General features: G+C 37.0%; 1 protein-coding gene across 1 annotated transcript; it reads left to right on the forward strand.

Moving 5' to 3' along the window:
* Positions 1-4082: 4082 nt before the first annotated feature.
* Positions 4083-13037, forward strand: LOC110448554 (xylose isomerase-like). The gene is made up of 15 exons (XM_021494849.1): positions 4083-4309; positions 5207-5283; positions 6350-6422; positions 6628-6769; positions 7024-7161; positions 8022-8131; positions 8557-8652; positions 8857-8940; positions 9423-9478; positions 10018-10088; positions 10401-10506; positions 10877-10979; positions 11362-11441; positions 11905-11979; positions 12660-13037. The coding sequence occupies exons 1-15, from the start codon at positions 4222-4224 to the stop codon at positions 12741-12743; spliced, it is 1383 nt and encodes a 460-aa protein (XP_021350524.1). The 5' UTR covers positions 4083-4221; the 3' UTR covers positions 12744-13037.
* The last annotated feature ends 4595 nt before the right edge of the window (positions 13038-17632 follow it).

A 17632-nucleotide genomic window follows, 5' to 3' on the forward strand; every position in this document is an offset into this window, starting at 1 on the left:
CTTTTAACGGAATTACCCAAAAAGGTGAAGATTTATTCTCTTTACAATATAGTATATGTTGGTTACATAGAATTTTTTTAACTGTTCCCAAGTACTCGGAAAGCGTCTTAATGAATTTATTATGACAATTGCGTGAATCATATTGTCTGTTTGTGTTACCAAGGCAACGGTGGTACAACATATTTGACAAAATGACAAGAATTGCATTTTTACACGCACACGTGTTCCTGGTGCACGAGTAAAATAACGGCTTGTGTTCACCTCACTGTAGGCATTGTCAAATGCAAGACTTGTCTTTCAGAAACGCATAGCTCAAGATCACGTATACCTTTCGTATTAGAAAAGAATTAGGACAAATACTGGTATTCAGAAATGCAATAAATAGATATAGCGCATGGTTCTTTAGACGCGTACTTAAAAAGGATTCTATATCGGCTTGAGGCGGGAGGTATCTAAAATCCTATGTTGTAAAATCTACCAGTCTAAAATAAACCAAGAAAACATTATGAACCTAAACAATAAATAGGGGAGCTCTTCCAGGTGTTTCGGAAGGGTAAGCGTCTTTCTACATCACCTATAGCATCAGTCGTTATGTCTCCTGTCACACACATGATGAAATGTAGGTCACCAACAGTCTCTCAACAAAAATCTCCTCAGGTCAATCTGAGCATGGATACCGCAGTACCTGTGCAAGTTTATATATGATTCTAGCATTGGCTGAAAACAATTAGTGTGTTCCTTAAAGACTGGTTTCCAACGAGTTTACATTTTAAGTGGAAGTAACACGTTGTTCCTGTCAATAATTAAAAATCATTGATTACATGAAGAGAGTGCGATGTACTTTCGACAATCTTATTAAATTATATACGGATTACTAAGAAACATAGAACATATCTGGGCCGCGGTGGCCAAGTGGTTAAGACGTCTGACATTCTGCTACCAGTAGCCCTCCACCACTGGGTCGAGGGTTCGAGGCCTACGTGGGGCAGTCGCCAGATACTGGCCGTAGGTTGGTGGTTTTTCTCCGGCTACTCCGGCATTCCTCCACCACCAAAACCTGACATATAAAATATCTAATGACACACAGAGGCAAATAGTTACGTTGAGTCCCGTGTTTAAGACTGACCGTACCCTGTACTGTATTGGCCGAAATAGTTTAGTAGGTAAAGAAGTGTAAACAATATCGTAATTCGAGCTCATAATTTATCATTATAGAGCAATTATGAGCAAAAAGGTCAAGTATGGGTATCCTCCAGACACCGTTGTGTTTCAGGGATCAAAGGTCAACGCCCAGGTCACACTTGCTATATCTAGAAAATCATCAACTAATTCAATTTAAACACCTAGCAACTTCATTCTTTCACGGATTTTGGTCAAACTTTATGCAAAGGCCAAGTATGAGTATACTTCGGACATTGTTGTTTTTCAGGGTCCAAGGTCAACGCCAAGGTCACTGTTGTATTGGCCGAAATAGTTTCGTAGGTAAAGAAGTGTAAACAATATCGTGATTCGAGCTCATAATTTATCATTATAGAGCAATTATGAGCAAAAAGGTCAAGTATGAGTATACTTCGGACATTGTTGTGTTTCAGGGTCCAAGGTCAAGGCCAAGGTCACTGTTGTATTGGCCGAAATAGTTTAGTAGGTAAAGAAGTGTAAACAATATCGTAATTCGAGCTCATAATTTATTATTATAGAGCAATTATGAGCAAAAAGGTCAAGTATGGGTATACTTCAGACACCGTTGTGTTTCAGGGATCCAAGGTCAAGGCCAAGGTCACACTTGCTATATATAGAAAATCATCAACTAATTCAATTTAAACACCTAGCAACTTCATTCTTTCACGGATTTTGGTTAAATTTTATACAAAGGTCAAATATGGGTATACCTCTGAAATCCTTGTGTTTCAGGGTTACAAGGTCAAGGCCAAGGTCATTGTTGCTATATATAGAAAATCATCAACTGGTTCAATTTAAACACTTAGCAACTTCATTCTTTCACGGATTTTGGTCAAACTTTATGCAAAGGTCAAGTATGAGTATACTTCGGACATTGTTGTGTTTCATGGTCCAAGGTCAAGGCCAAGGTCACTGTTGCTATATATATCAACTTTAAGTGTAGTACCTTGTGTGTGTGCATGTTTCAGGGTATCGAGATCAAAGTGGTTATAACTTTTTATAGAACACTGAAACTAATTTCACATGGCAGCGGGAACATTTATGTCTTACATGCAATTTCAAGTTTCTCCGGTTTCCATCCATCAACAAACAGTTCACGTCCTCAAATGTCTAGCTGTTAATAGGACGTAAAATACAAACAAACCAAACCAAACCACACCTGACCAAGCTTCACATTTTAATTTGGAATCTCTAATGCCTATCAATTTATAGTATCATGTAGTGTGCACAGAAACAGTATACTTTTTTCTCTGATGTAAACTGTCCTTGATCAGCATTTTTTTATCAGTGCCAATACTGCTTTGCAGTAGTGCAGATGTTACGCCAACTCTAGAAATCGTGGGTGCCACAGAAAGCAGTTCACTCGTGGCCACAAAATCAAATTGCCAACTTCAAGTATCAAAATGACTGCATTAAACACGAAGTTCACATTTATTTATGTCCACATCTTTGTGCTATTCTAGTATTATACATTTTAACAATTACCACACGCATTTACTCCAATAGGCAAGGAGACTGAATAGGTACAAACATACAAGTGAAATTCATAAAGACAAAAACATGTATTATGCTATACATATTTGTTAAATATTATATAATTCATTTGAGATGTACACTGCATTTGATTGGTCAATCAAAATACAAAATAATTTCCGACGGTATAACCACGATATTGCAAGAAGAATTATTAAGAAAAAAATTGAACTCTAATAATTTTGATAACTTAATAGCTTGGATGTCTGATCTTAAGTTCTAAACTAATGGGAGATAGGCTAGTAGTAAAATGCAGTCGAGAAATTATTCATAAAAACTTAGGGGCTGGTAGCCAGTCTACCTATTTACAGAAAAGTGACCAGATTTTGAAGGAAACGTTATAAACTATTTGACAGCTGTTTAAATTGTTCATAAGGGGCAAACTCATTAATTAGATAAATCAATCTGATGCCATCAATTGTGAAACCGCATAGTAACTATTCAGTTATAAAGAAGCGGAAAACTTGTTCAACATTTTTCTTTCGGGAAACTTTGACCTGTCAGCTGGAACCGTCACCTAGAAGAGCCATCGGAAGGTCGATGTGCTTCCACACAACGGAACAGGAAACGGAACCACAATGATGCTCATAGGTAAATTGATACTGAACCACCTATATATACACAGGGATATGACACAATCATGTAATAAATAGAGGATAACGTGTACCTTAGTTGTGAAATGTGACAGTTTTTCGTGAAGAAACCAAGAATATTCTATTCATTACAATTTCTATATATCGTTATTGCCTTCAGTTGAACAGATAATCCATCTCCCGCCAAAAAAAAAGAATTTACAATGGTCATTGTTTGATATTTATCATACTAATCCCTTATTGTTACCGTAGAGAACCAATGAAGCTTAATTACAGACAAGTAGGGAAACGGCACCTACGTGTCTGGGTGTTTTTCTCTTCTCGAATCAACCATTTCCTATCCTGACTTAGATGTTTCCACAAATAAGGTTTGTATACGAAAACACCACGGCAAAAGTATATATAAAAAAGTGCATTTCCAGAAGTGGGGGATCTACAGGGGCCAGCCGAGAAATTGATTTTTGAAACCACTTGTCAGTTGGGATAGTTAATTGTTTCCAATTTCACTAGTCCACGTGCAAATTCAAATAACCCAACATATTATTCAACATGTTAAGGTATGCTAATAGTTTTTAGAACCACTGTCTGCAATGCTACGTGCCATTCTCTTTCGAAATTCGAAAAAAAAATGCAGAGTAAAAATTGGAGGCTAAATACATGCCCCTTCAAGATTATATTCGTATAAGATTACGAACATGGAGCAGCGTTTCCACGCGTACCGATACCGACTGTCGTAGCATGATAACAAACTCCTGACCCAATTTTTACCCCCGAATTTGAACGCTCCACACACCACGCCGTGCATATGTGCGAGGCCGAGATTACAGACTCTACGCTGTACTCGAGAGACCAGTCGTCCGGCCAGCGTGTGAACTTTGTCTCCACGTAGCTAAAACACCCCCTGAAGATAGCTGTCATGTCGTCGTTCGCCCCAGCATCCTCCTCGTCCGACGATGGACCGAGCTGTGCCAGCTTCGACGCTGAAGATGCTACATTTTTCGCAGGTTCGTCTGTTGATATTCGTCATGCATGTGCACGTGTTCACAGATCGGTGCGTTGAAAATAGAAAATTGTATAAGATGAAATTCATTTTCTTTTGGATTCTGCTTCAAATAGTATATATACATATGTCATGGACGCACAGTTTGTTGTGTGCATTAACTTTGACGCTCGCATCAATGTAAACATATGTAGTGCATTGTTACAAATAGACAGAAATAGTACAGCATAATAAACAGTATAAGCATCAAATGTGTGATTTAAACTATAAAAAGTATATATGTTTAGTTATGCATCCGTGTACAATGAAGAAAAATATAAAGGTTTTGCTAAAAAGCATTGTCAGTACTGTAAGTTCCGTGGGCCGGGGCCGAATGTATACAGCATGTCATAAATATGATCAACGTATACTGCATCCCGTTAAATTATATGTTTAACAGCAAAAAGGGTAACTACGTTATGTCCTGTTGATTTTGTCTGTGCCAGTGGTACTTTATTTTCAATATATGCGTGCCATTTGACCCAGGTCCCTGTGGTGCTGTTGCCCTGTCCAGCCTGGGAAACCTAGCTCGTATGTTACGAGAGGGACATAGTACTGCGGGCACCCTATCCCAGGGAGATGGCGGCATGCGATAAACTTTACTAATTAGCCAGCTTTTGCGATATCGAGGCCCCAAATATTTATACATAAATACATGCCATACACACACCAGAAACCTCCGGTATTTGTTTACATCACTTTCACACAACACCCAGTAAAGTAACAGATTCATAGAAATCCACTCTCAGGCCACTTTTAACTCAATGCGGCGTGCATGTCAGGTTAGAATCAATTAACCGGTATCTGTATACAAGTTTTAATTACATTAAGATGTTATTTCTGCTTATCTGTTTACCCCTAGGAATCGACAAGATACCGTTCCGCCCTAGCGGAGGTCCGAATGACACGATGGCCTTCAGACACTACGACCCGAAACAGGTACAAACAGCGATAAGCAGTCTCGGTTTGGAAAATATCCATCATAATCCCCTGGATATTGAACCAGGTCATGTTTGTCCAACCAATAATAGGACGATGAGTTCGATTAATCAGGACAGCTATCAGAGCACATACTTTATTACTATAACTCATCTTTATAACAGCGTGTCTGATTGGATGATGGTTACATGAGGGTAATAAAACGGCATGTCGCCTTCATGCACTCAAGTATTCCAAATCATATTTCCTTTCTAAATCTGGAGCCTCTCTTAAAAAACCTGCCAGAGCCACCACAACCTATTTCCAAATGACGCAACCTGATCATTGTGTTATTTTTTTTCGGCATAATAAAATATGTATTGCCCTTGAAGTAGGGAATCACGATTTTGTTTCTCATCGATTAATCATGTTTAGCGAGGGCAGGGCAATAATTGTATAATATCCAACTGTTTGTTTGTCGGTCTGTTCGTACGACGGACAGCATAGTCTACAAACAGTCTTAAATTACATGTTTTACTAAATATAATCGTATTGCAGTGTCACTATAAAATGCTACCAAATTCAGATGACATTCATATAGGTTACGAATGGCATTAGTTGATTGTTTACGTCATTATTAGTATGACGTCACGACAGACTGATATGAAAAAGTCGATAAAACGTCAGAATAATTCGGACTATTATATGTATTGATCAAGCATACACGATACATACATCATTTGAACAAAATGCTGAATAAAAATAAGTGTAAAATGAATTTTCTATGTAATAAACAATTTCCAAAAATGGTAAATATAAGTATTTAACTGCTATCAGTTGACATTTATAGTCAATATGAATGCCAACTAGATACAGCAAATTTAATTAAGCGCTCTAGCCAACTGAAAGCAGTTAAGTTCTTAATATTTAATCAATATAACTATCTTTATACCTCAGAGTTGCTGTTATTTCCTACTGTTTATATATCCGATAATTTAAACGCTATTTCATTGTTTGCTAGGCTGCCTATACGTCCGACCATTTCCCTGTAGTGTTCCGTTTATGTAGCGCTATATGTACATTGTAGATAGTGATGGGACGTACCATGGAGGAATGGCTGCGATTCTCCGTCTGTTTCTGGCACACATTCCGTGGCACAGGTAACTAAATCTTCACACTAATTTACAACTAGCAGGTTTTAACCAATATCGGTTGTCAGAAAATGGCACTGACCTGTTGTACATGTATGTTTCACTTCATGACGCAACCACACAATAACATTAAGAACGTTTTATATATCTGCCCCTGAAATCCAACCTGTTGCTCCGATTATTTGTATAACGTTTTGGTATCACGTGACAACAGGTGCTGACCCCTTTGGCTTCCCCACCTTGATCCGCCCCTGGGATGATGGATCAGACACTATGGCCAACGCCAAGCGTCGTTTGCGGGCAGCTTTCGAGTTCTTTGTGAAACTTGGCGTCAAGTACTGGACATTCCACGACAGGTAAAACTAATTGTTTCATGTTGCTTTTTAAACAGCTACTGCCCTCTCGTGGTCGACTGTATTAGTTATTTATTTCGTTGAAATAGTCAAGATGCAGAGTCATTTCTCGTTGATAACTGTTGCTGCCTCTTTAGGCATTGCACTATATTGCACGTAACCGAGTCGTGTTCCTTTATTAATATAATACAAACGGAATTGTTTCTGCAATGTCCATCTGTGATCAGATTTAACAATTAGGTTGTTCATGGATTCAGAGATATCGCACCAGAGGGCAACACATTGGCCGAGACCAACAGGAACCTAGATGAGATCACAGACCTTGCTTTAGAGTTGCAGAAGAAAACTGGGGTGAAATGCCTGTGGGCAACAAGTAACCTGTTCGCCAGTCCTAAGTAAGAAATATATGACATGTCCATTAATCCATATTAAGGTAACATTTGAACCTCTCCATCATCCCGTAGGGTAACAATGAACTTGTCCATCACTCCGGTGTAAGGGTAACGTGTAAACAGTTCGACTGTCAGAAATAACGGAAATATAAATCCTGTCCATCCGTCCAATTTAAGGGAAACATTGAATATGTCCATCAGTCCATAATAACGGAAAAATTGGATCTGTCCCTCAGTCCATAAAAGGGGAAACATTGAATCTGTCCATCAGTCCAATTTACATGTAAGGGTAACATTGAACCTGTCAACTGCACCTGTCCATCAGTCCAATGAAAGGGTAACATTCCATCTGTCCATCAGTCCAATGTAAGGGTAACATTCCATCTGTCCACCAGTCCAATGTAAGGGCAACATCCCATCTGTCCATCAGTCCAATATTAGGGTAACATTACATCTGTCCACCAGTCAAGAGTAAAGTTAAACACTACCACCCGTCCATTAGTCCAAAGTAAGGCTAACGTGTAAACAGTAAGACTGTCCAAAATATCGGTAATGTATGACCCGCCCAACAGTCTTATGTAATGGTAACAATAAAGTAAAGAAGGGATTTGTTTGCAAGTCAAATGTAACGATGTTATTTGTTCGCAAGTCAAATGTAAAGATGTAATTTGTTCGCAAGTCAAATGTAACGATGTAATTTGTTCGCAAGTCAAAAGTAACGATAACTTGTTCGATAGTTCAAATTACGGGTAACATTTGGTCTATTTCCCAGTAAAAAAGGTACCTGTTTTGTTATGTAAAGCTCCAATTGAACATGCTTCTATACTTAGTCTGTATACTCAAAGCGACCCTCTTTGTTACAGGTACATGAATGGAGCAGCCAGCAACCCTGACTCTCATGTGGTGGCGTTCGCCGCGACCCAAGTTAAGAAATGCATGGACATCGCAGTGAAACTTGGAGCAGAAAACTTTGGTAAGTCCTCAAAATGCTAAGTACCATGACTGTGTGTCGCATCATTACGTCGCTATGGGATCAGTGAATTGCATGTCTCTACTCTGATTGTTGCCATTGAATATACGTGTCGCATCATCACTCCGTGTTATCTCAGACCTATGTATTACTTTTGATGTGTTGATTTATCCTTCTGCTTTCCTAACAACAGTATACGGGTATTAATTTACCATCGGTTATGTACATATCTTAATTTCGTTCTCATTCCATGCATATTATTTGCTGACAAGAACTTACTGATATAAATAATTGATGATGATGCGATGACGCGGACAAAGTCTGTGAACTGTGTCTAGTCTTAAATACGGTCTTACAAGCACAACATTATACATTATACTATGTGATGAAGTCAGAACTATGTATAAACTTTCTTTCACTGTTGTCAGTGTTCTGGGGCGGCCGAGAGGGTTACCACACCATCCTCAACACAGACGTCCTTACGGAACTCACAAACATGGCCAACTTCTTCAAAATGGCTGCCGGTAAGGTTTTTGTCATTAAATATTGCCTCTTGAACTGTTTTTAATCTTTCTCTATTATCGGGATATGTTTGCAATGTTTAAACGAATGCTATATAAATTGTTATAAAATAGAAAATATTACCAGATTTTATAGGTTATAACAATATCACAGATACATGACAGAGAAGGTTGTTATTTTTCACATGCATATTTTACATCCTGTAGCCTACAAGAAGAAATTAGGATTCACAGGAAATCTGCTGATCGAACCTAAACCCAAGGAACCGGCAAAGCACCAGTATGACTACGGTAAGTGACAAGATGTAAATGGGGCCTACTATTCATTTAACAGTAAGTTAACGATGGCGTTTCGTCCGTTCAGACGAGGTGCATTCCAGATTGATCTTATCCAACCCCAACTGTAGTACATAAAGGGAAACAGCTTTTGTCACGTACACAAACATCATAGTATCCCGAACTTTAAAAAGGTGGTTGCAAAAATTTACCGTTCGGCTACGATCAATGACTAAGCCTGTCTTTGAACTACATAAGTATGAAGCCAAGCTCTAAATATATCTATTTAAACTCAAACTTAAAAATAGGGCAACACCATATAACAATATATTTACAGTGGTAAACATTCCAAGTCGTATAGCGTTTTGTCATATTTAGCATACTAATCCTGCAATGTTGCCTTAGGACCCAGACCCCGGTGTTGCCTTCTGATGCATTCGATCGTCCTATAAACTAGTCAGGATCAAGTCGCTATATAATTATCTTTTCCATTACAGACGCCATGACGGTGATTGGGTTCCTCAAGCATTTTGGATTGGACAAAGAATACAAGGTGAGTTCTTTGTTATTATATATGTGACCTCGCTCCTATCATCTTCAATACAAGTTATCAGTTTGAAAATATGTGATATCAAAGTGTTACTTTTTACACAAATAATGTACGTATAAAACGTTTCAAAACCGACTGGTCCCTCTGTCAAGCTATGACTGAGTGAGCGACTTCGCTGTTTCTTTCATTTTCACTCCAAATATTACTCCAGCTATTATACTAATCCCGTTCCTCTTTGAATTCCAGTAATTACTTCTTGACGTATTCAATAGTATTTAACACAACATGATTCCATTATCTTAACCTGTACACCTAACCCTGTTTAAATACTCTTGTTCCTGAGCGGATGTACTTAGAAATATCTGTTCAAGTGATTTTAAAACTGCATTGCCTACTGAGGTAGCAAATCATTGGGCATTGCCTACTGAGGTAGCAAATCATTGGGCATTGCCTACTGAGGTAGTAAATCATTGGGCATTGCCTACTGAGGTAATAAATCATTGGGCATTGCCTACTGAGGTAGTAAATCATTGGTGTTTCAGCTGAACATTGAACCAAACCACACGACTCTGGCCGGTCATGGTTATGAGCACGACATCATCATGGCGTCAGCGTACGTATGTCACAAGAAAACATCAACAAGTCATTTTGTTCCTACCCATTGTTTTTAACTTGAAGTAAAGAGTTTGTCAGTGTGTATTGATAAAACGTTGCAATTTTCCATTTAACCTAATTTATCGGCTGCAGTCAGGACAAATAAAATTTCTTTTTGGTCTCCTTTGATATTCGTCAAATATTACCAATATTATTTTTGGCAAGTACAGTATATATTGTTTTTAATGTAAGAACATAACCGATTTGGCAAATCTGAAACATTATAAGCCCTTTGGATTACTGCACTCTCTGTGTACTTGCTGGCCAACAGGTTTGGGATGTTAGGATCAGTCGATTCCAACACCGGATCACCAGACCTGGGATGGGATACTGACCAGTTCCCCATGGACACCAAAAACGCCACGCTCGTCCTCAAGGTGATACTTTTACTTACAACCTTGTCGATTTATTTAGGTGCCATCTTTGAAACAGAAACCTGTCAACCTTCCGTAACCTCCTAGTGTGAGTTTTGGTATTTCAGATTGCCTGTTCAGCCTATCATTTTTATGTCAAATATAGAAGTTCTTTTTAAGGATAAAATACCTTTTTCATGTTTTTCTTGTTTGAAGACATCCTTTTCTGGGCATTTTTTGTAACACAAACAGTCTTTGGATCCGCTACTGTCCTCTTTGCTTTTTATAATGTTTTCCAAACAACTTTCCATTTCCTCTTTGTGTGTTAGCGTTGTGGATTTTTTCTGTCAAATAAGGGTGTTCTTTTTAAGGATAAAAATGTCTCTTTTTAAAGGCAATTCTGGAACAAGGTGGTCTAAAGCCTGGTGGCCTCAACTTCGACTGTAAAGTACGCCGGGAATCCACGGACCTCCGAGACATGTTCATCTCCCACATCGGTAGGTCGACTCCAAATAGAAAGCAAATGTATACTCTTAACTCATTCACACCTGAGGACATGTTTGAACTCTTCCAATTCAAAGGTTGGAATAGTCCATTATGAAATTTCAGGGGTGAATGAGTTAATTGTGGAAATGAAAGCGAACATAATACACTTCTGAAAATTGATATCTCCTGTTTTTATATAACACTGAATTATTATTTAAATATGAATGTTGTTATTATTACCCAGACCTATCTCTATAAAAAAATAGGATAATACCGCTTTATAACGTAAATTAATTAATTAATGGTTTATTATTATATAATATTGCTATATGTAAATTATAAAATAGGCAATACCCTTTTATATAATATTGCTATATGTAAATTAATCCACAGGTGCTATGGATACGTTTTCGCGCGGACTGAAGAACGCTGCCGCTATTCTAGAGGATGGCGTCATCCCCGGACAGGTCAAGGTCAGTTTTCGCTGTTTCGTTTACTCATTTCACCATTTGGGAAATTAATATATTTAAAACTTTACATACTTCAACTTCATATTAAATAGAAAAGGTCAGCATTTTTTTTCTTTCAAATAATGAAATCAAAGCAAATAATATACCAAGTAATTAATTATACAAGAGAGTACACACGATTGAGGAAATGCTATGATAACCGGAAATGATATACGTTGTTTTCCGTTTTGTCTTGGATTGCTCCTGATTGGTTTTATAGTAAGTATTAAGTGTAATTGTCATAGTGATCATTAAATATGGCCACTGCAGGATCCCGAGGTATACAGTCTACGCAAGCTGCTAATGTGAGGGACATTTATCTATACTTATGTCCGTACTGTTTTTCTGTCCATTTCATTTTGCCAACATCATACATATTAACCAAGTACAATCAGTTAAACGTGTATGGTATGTTTCACCATATAAGGAGCGATACAGCAGCTTCCAGACTGGAATAGGCGAGAAGATCAACAAAGGACAGACTTCCTTCGAGGAACTAGAGGTAAACATTTCTAACTACATGTTATCAAAAGGGTATTGCCTATTGATCCATTGTATTGCAAAATGTAACTACTTCATTGAGTTAATAAGTTACTTTGGTTCCATCACTTGAAAAAGTATTGCAATTCATTATATGGGTCAATAATCAAATATTCAATACGGTAGAACGAGCAACGACAAGATAATTCCGAATTATTAACAAAACTGTGATTCGAACTCAGAATCGATGAACCAGGGCAAGATATAAATTAATAAAGTTCAAACGTCATTTGCTTCATCGACGTCACTTGCAATGTAAATCTAGGTCCATTCCAACTGATGTCGAGTTCACCAAGTGATGAAGCTAGCATATTGATAAATAGGCTCACCCACAATGTACGCAATAGAAAACCATATATATACCTTTCAATAAGTGCAATTATAATTAAACATAATATTTGAAGGCGGTAAATAAGGTAAATGATGAACATTAAAAGTAGTCAAATCATATGTGATGTTTGATGAAGCTATAGACGCCTGAATAGTGGGCACAACCAAGAACGGCTCAGTAACAGACAAAGGAACTAAATAACGGACTTGGGAACCAAATACATTGTAGTGGATTAACGTTCCGGCGAATTCCTCCTTTCGACAAATAATACAAACAGACAAATAAATGAATCTTTCTATGCTTATTTCCAGGAGTACGTCACAAAGAACGGTGCACCAAGTAATCCGTCCGGCCGACAGGAGCATTACGAATCAATGATGAACCATTACGTCTGAACAGTGGAAACAACTCAGAGCGGCTAACGGACTAAGTAACGGACTAAGTAACTATCCATCATATAATGGATAAACATATAAATAACGGAATGTAGAACCAAACAACGGACGTGGGACCAAACATGTTGATTTTGTTGTTTATATCAAAGTGACTATGTACCACAGTCGGCCTCTATCAGACGTGTACTAGAGCTATACGAGGTTGACTGTTCATCAATCTTTTTTGACACGGTCTACTTGATTTGGCTATCTACATGGGATAGTTTTACTAGTAAAGAGTCAATTTAAAAATAAGATTATTGGTTGCTGTTTTTATTTCTTTCAGTATATTAAAGTCTGTGTAATGCACAGGGGCATGGATCGCTTTACTTGATATATTAAAAAATAGGGGTCTCCTATACTAAAATATATTAGTATAGGAGACCCCTATTTTTTTTAATTACTTGTTAGGGGTCTCCATGCCCCTGTGATGTAATGCAAGCCTTTGATGAAGTTAATGTAAAGATCTTTCTATGGAAGACTAGATAATAGAAAACATGAAAATTGTTAACATTAAAATTGTATGTAACTGTTACTGGGGCTACACACGTGAGGTATATTGTCTTAAGTGCCTGGCTTTGTTTATCTACGATACTGACTATCAGTACATGTGACCTTGTTGACCTGTAGATTAGGTTCCTTATTCGTCAGCCTCGAGTCTAAGCTTATCACACACCCCAAAGTGAGGGTCACACCAGTCAAGGTAATGAGCATAACGATATCACGAGGAAACGATAAGGACAGCTGTACTGTGGGGAACATCATGTTGCATTAAAAACTGTCGGCTAATACCTTGGCAGTGCTGGTCAGTGTCATGGCTGATAAACAAACTTGTTCCAGCGTTCGGGCTCATTATTAACATACATATGTACATGCCATTGTAACGAGTTAACGAGTTAACAATAATGCTATGTATTATATTTCTTACGAAGGAAAAATTCGCACGCTTAAAAGTGACAAATTTTCTGTGAGACAATGGTTTGTTCTTACAATAGTTTTGTATTTCCATATTCTTTTGGCGACATATTAAGCATTTTGTGAAGTATGAAAATAGATAACACAAGAACAAACAACAGAACGATATGTCAACCCGTTAAGCTAACAACAGGGCACTAGCAGAGAGAACAGCCCCGGAAGTGTAAGCGTAACCTGCCTCGTATGTGTCAATCATCATGGTTTATCTTGTTGACTCCGATGAAGTAGGTATCTCATCGAAGTACAAAAAAATACGTCTTAAATCATATGAGGATTAATTCATTGAAAACCATCAATTCGGTTAAAAGGATTATCAGATAAAGAATTTGGCTTTTTCCTTTTAAAGAATGAAAATAATATTTATTAATTCCTTTGGCAATATAGGTTTGCTACTTTTCGGTCGAAATATTGACTGTTTATCTGTAAAAAAAACCAAAAAAACCCGAGTTACAGCCTACTGCACAACCTCACCGCTTCTCTCGTGATTGATAAGTATCCGTCTAGAAACACATTATTCGGTTTCAATGCCAACTATAAAGCATACCAATGATAATAGCTCCAAATCGAATTGGCATCGAATAGACTTGACATGTCATTCTACATGGCCTTCTTTGTGAAATCAAAGGGTGTAAGTGACTTTAAATATTGATTAGTTCATTTGCTACTTTGCCATGAGGCCTAGCATGCTCATCATCTTTAAATATCTGTAGTAGAAGGCGGTAGGCCCAATATTCTGGGATAAATACCCGCGGGAGAGAGAGCACTAGATTGTGATGTCTGCCTTTGTTGTTGGAGTTCAATGATAAACGTTAATGCTCTCAACTGTCACTGATGTAACAGCTCTCTCCTTTAAGTCGTTTCAGTCGAAGGTTGTTTTCCTAAAGCGTCGAGACTGGTCTGTATTTGCATCGGGTTTCATACAACGCTAAGTATGCTTGTTAATACAACTCTCTTCAACATTAAAACCTAAGTAGTCCTTGGAGTTACTCGATTTTTATTCTTCGTATTTGCCTCTTAGTGTGTTAGAAAGCCTTCACGTTTGAGAGCCGGTGTCATACTTCTTATAGTTCTGAATATTCTCACAAGTATGTTTTCCTTTTTTCTTCTTGGGATAATGTTGATGATCTCTGTTGATCTGGTGGTAGTCGCTTTGAAAAACCTTCTCACCGTTCCTTAAGTTGTGTCTTCTCTAGCGATGTGATATCTTTCTGATGATGAGTCGTACTCTTGGATGGACATACAATGTAACTAGAGAGATTAAAGTGAATTGTTTACATCCAATATGTTTTCCATCTTACACATTTTTTTGATGTGATACCCGAAGGTTATTTGTGGTGTCAATTTCAAAGAATGACGTCAAGTTAAAAACAAATGTTCCTGGTGCTGACGATATTGTATTTGTAGTTATCGATTTCCATTATTCGACCGACCAATCATATCCAATTTAGCGTAGAGCCTCCGGAAGTTAGCTGTGGTCTTCTGGACATCCGATCTCTCGATACAAAAGACAACCATCCACGAAGAGATGTTCCTGTAATTGACATAAGGCGACCGGGCCGGTTACCTGTTGATCTTCGAGTCAACCATTTCACAACAGCCTGTTCTCGAGGGATGGACTCGGGCAAGAGAGGAATTACATATGATCCTGTATGTCTCCCGATTTGTGAAACAAATTTGCTGTTGCTGAAGTTCTTACCCCAGAAGTTCAATTGGTCATTGACGATCGTGAGGATTCCTGTGATAATACTGTAATTCTCAAACTCGTTGAGAAAAACAACCCATGTGAGTGACTAGTCGATAATATGGAGCATGGTGATTATCGTTTCTTGAATATTGGTGTTACATTAATGTTTAACTGGTCCTCTTGATAGGGTTCCGGTAACCAGTGATCATATGGTAGAAAGGGCCTGAGATCATTCTCTCGAAAAAAGCATTAACATAGTGTTACGAATCTAATCTGGTATATGTGCCGGTAATGTAATAAACAATTATCTGAGTCATTTTGGCTTAAAATCGACCTTTATGTATAGAAATAGTATTTAATACAGAAACAATAAGTACGCCTTTATGTATAGGAATAAGTACATCCTTAATGTTTAGGAATAAGTACGTCCTTTTACATTAAAGATAAAGTACGTACTTTATTATATAACAATAAGTGCGTCCTTTATGTAAAGAAATAGTACTTCTATTACGTAAAGAAACTAAAAGAACGCTTTTATATATTTGAATAAGTTTGTCCTTTATGTTAACGAATAAGTATGTCCTTTATGTTTAGGTTAAATGACACCTTTATGTTTAACAATAAATACGTCCTCTATGTTTAGGAGTTTGTACGTCCTTTATGTTTAGAAATAAGTACGTCCTTTATGTTTAGAAATAAGTACGACCTTTATGTTTAGGAGTTTGTACGTCCTTTATGTTTAGAAATAAGTACGTCCTTTATGTTTAGGAGTTTGTACATCCTTTATGTTTAGGAGTTTGTACGTCCTTAATGTTTAGAAATAAGTACGTCCTTTATGTTTAGGAGTTTGTACGTCCTTTATGTTTAGAAATAAGTACGTCCTTTATGTTTAGAATTAAGTACGAACTTTATGTTTAGGAGTTTGTACGTCCTTTATGTTTAGAAATAAGTACGTCCTTTATGTTTAGGAATTTGTACGTCCTTTATGTTTAGGAGTTTGTACGTCCTTAATGTTTAGAAATAAGTACGTCCTTTATGTTTAGAAATAAGTACGTCCTTTATGTTTAGAAATAAGTACGTCCTTTATGTTTAGGAGTTTGTACGTCCTTTATGTTTAGAAATAAGTACGTCCTTTATGTTTAGAAATAAGTACGTCCTTTATGTTTAGAAATAAGTACGTCCTTTATGTTTAGGAGTTTGTACGTCCTTTATGTTTACGAATAAGTATGGCCTTTATGTATAGGAATAAGTACATCCTTTATGTTTAACAATAAGTACGTACATTATGTTTAGGAGTTTGTACGTCCTTTATGTTTAGAAATAAGTACGTCCTTTATGTTTAGAAATAGGTACGTTCTTTATGTTTAGAAATAAGTACGTCCTTTATATTTAGGAGTTTTTACGTCCTTTATGTTTAGAAATAAGTACGTCCTTTATGTTTAGAAATAAGTACGTCCTTTATGTTTAGGAGTTTGTACGTCCTTTATGTTTAGAAATAAGTACGTCCTTTATGTTTAGAAATAAGTACGTCCTTTATGTTTAGGAGTTTGTACGTCCTTTATGTTTAGAAATAAGTACGTCCTTTATGTTTAGAAATAAGTACGTCCTTTATGTTTAGGAGTTTGTACGTCCTTTATGTTTAGAAATAAGTACGTCCTTTATGTTTAGAAATAAGTACGTCCTTTATGTTTAGGAGTTTGTACGTCCTTTATGTTTAGAAATAAGTACGTCCTTTATGTTTAGAAATAAGTACGTCCTTTATGTTTAGGAGTTTGTACGTCCTTTATGTTTAGAAATAAGTACGTCCTTTATGTTTAGAAATAAGTACGTCCTTTATGTTTAGAAATAAGTACGTCCTTTATGTTTAGAAATAAGTACGTCCTTTATGTTTAGAAATAAGTACGTCCTTTATGTTTAGAAATAAGTACGTCCTTTATGTTTAGAAATAAGTACGTCCTTTATGTTTAGAAATAAGTACGTCCTTTATGTTTAGAAATAAGTACGTCCTTTATGTTTAGAAATAAGTACGTCCTTTATGTTTAGAAATAAGTACGTCCTTTATGTTTAGAAATAAGTACGTCCTTTATGTTTAGAAATAAGTACGTCCTTTATGTTTAGAAATAAGTACGTCCTTTATGTTTAGAAATAAGTACGTCCTTTATGTTTAGAAATTAGTACGTCCTTTATGTTT

The sequence above is a fragment of the Mizuhopecten yessoensis genome, unplaced genomic scaffold (genome assembly GCF_002113885.1).
Source record: "Mizuhopecten yessoensis strain PY_sf001 unplaced genomic scaffold, ASM211388v2 scaffold431, whole genome shotgun sequence".
Taxonomy (NCBI): domain Eukaryota; kingdom Metazoa; phylum Mollusca; class Bivalvia; order Pectinida; family Pectinidae; genus Mizuhopecten; species Mizuhopecten yessoensis.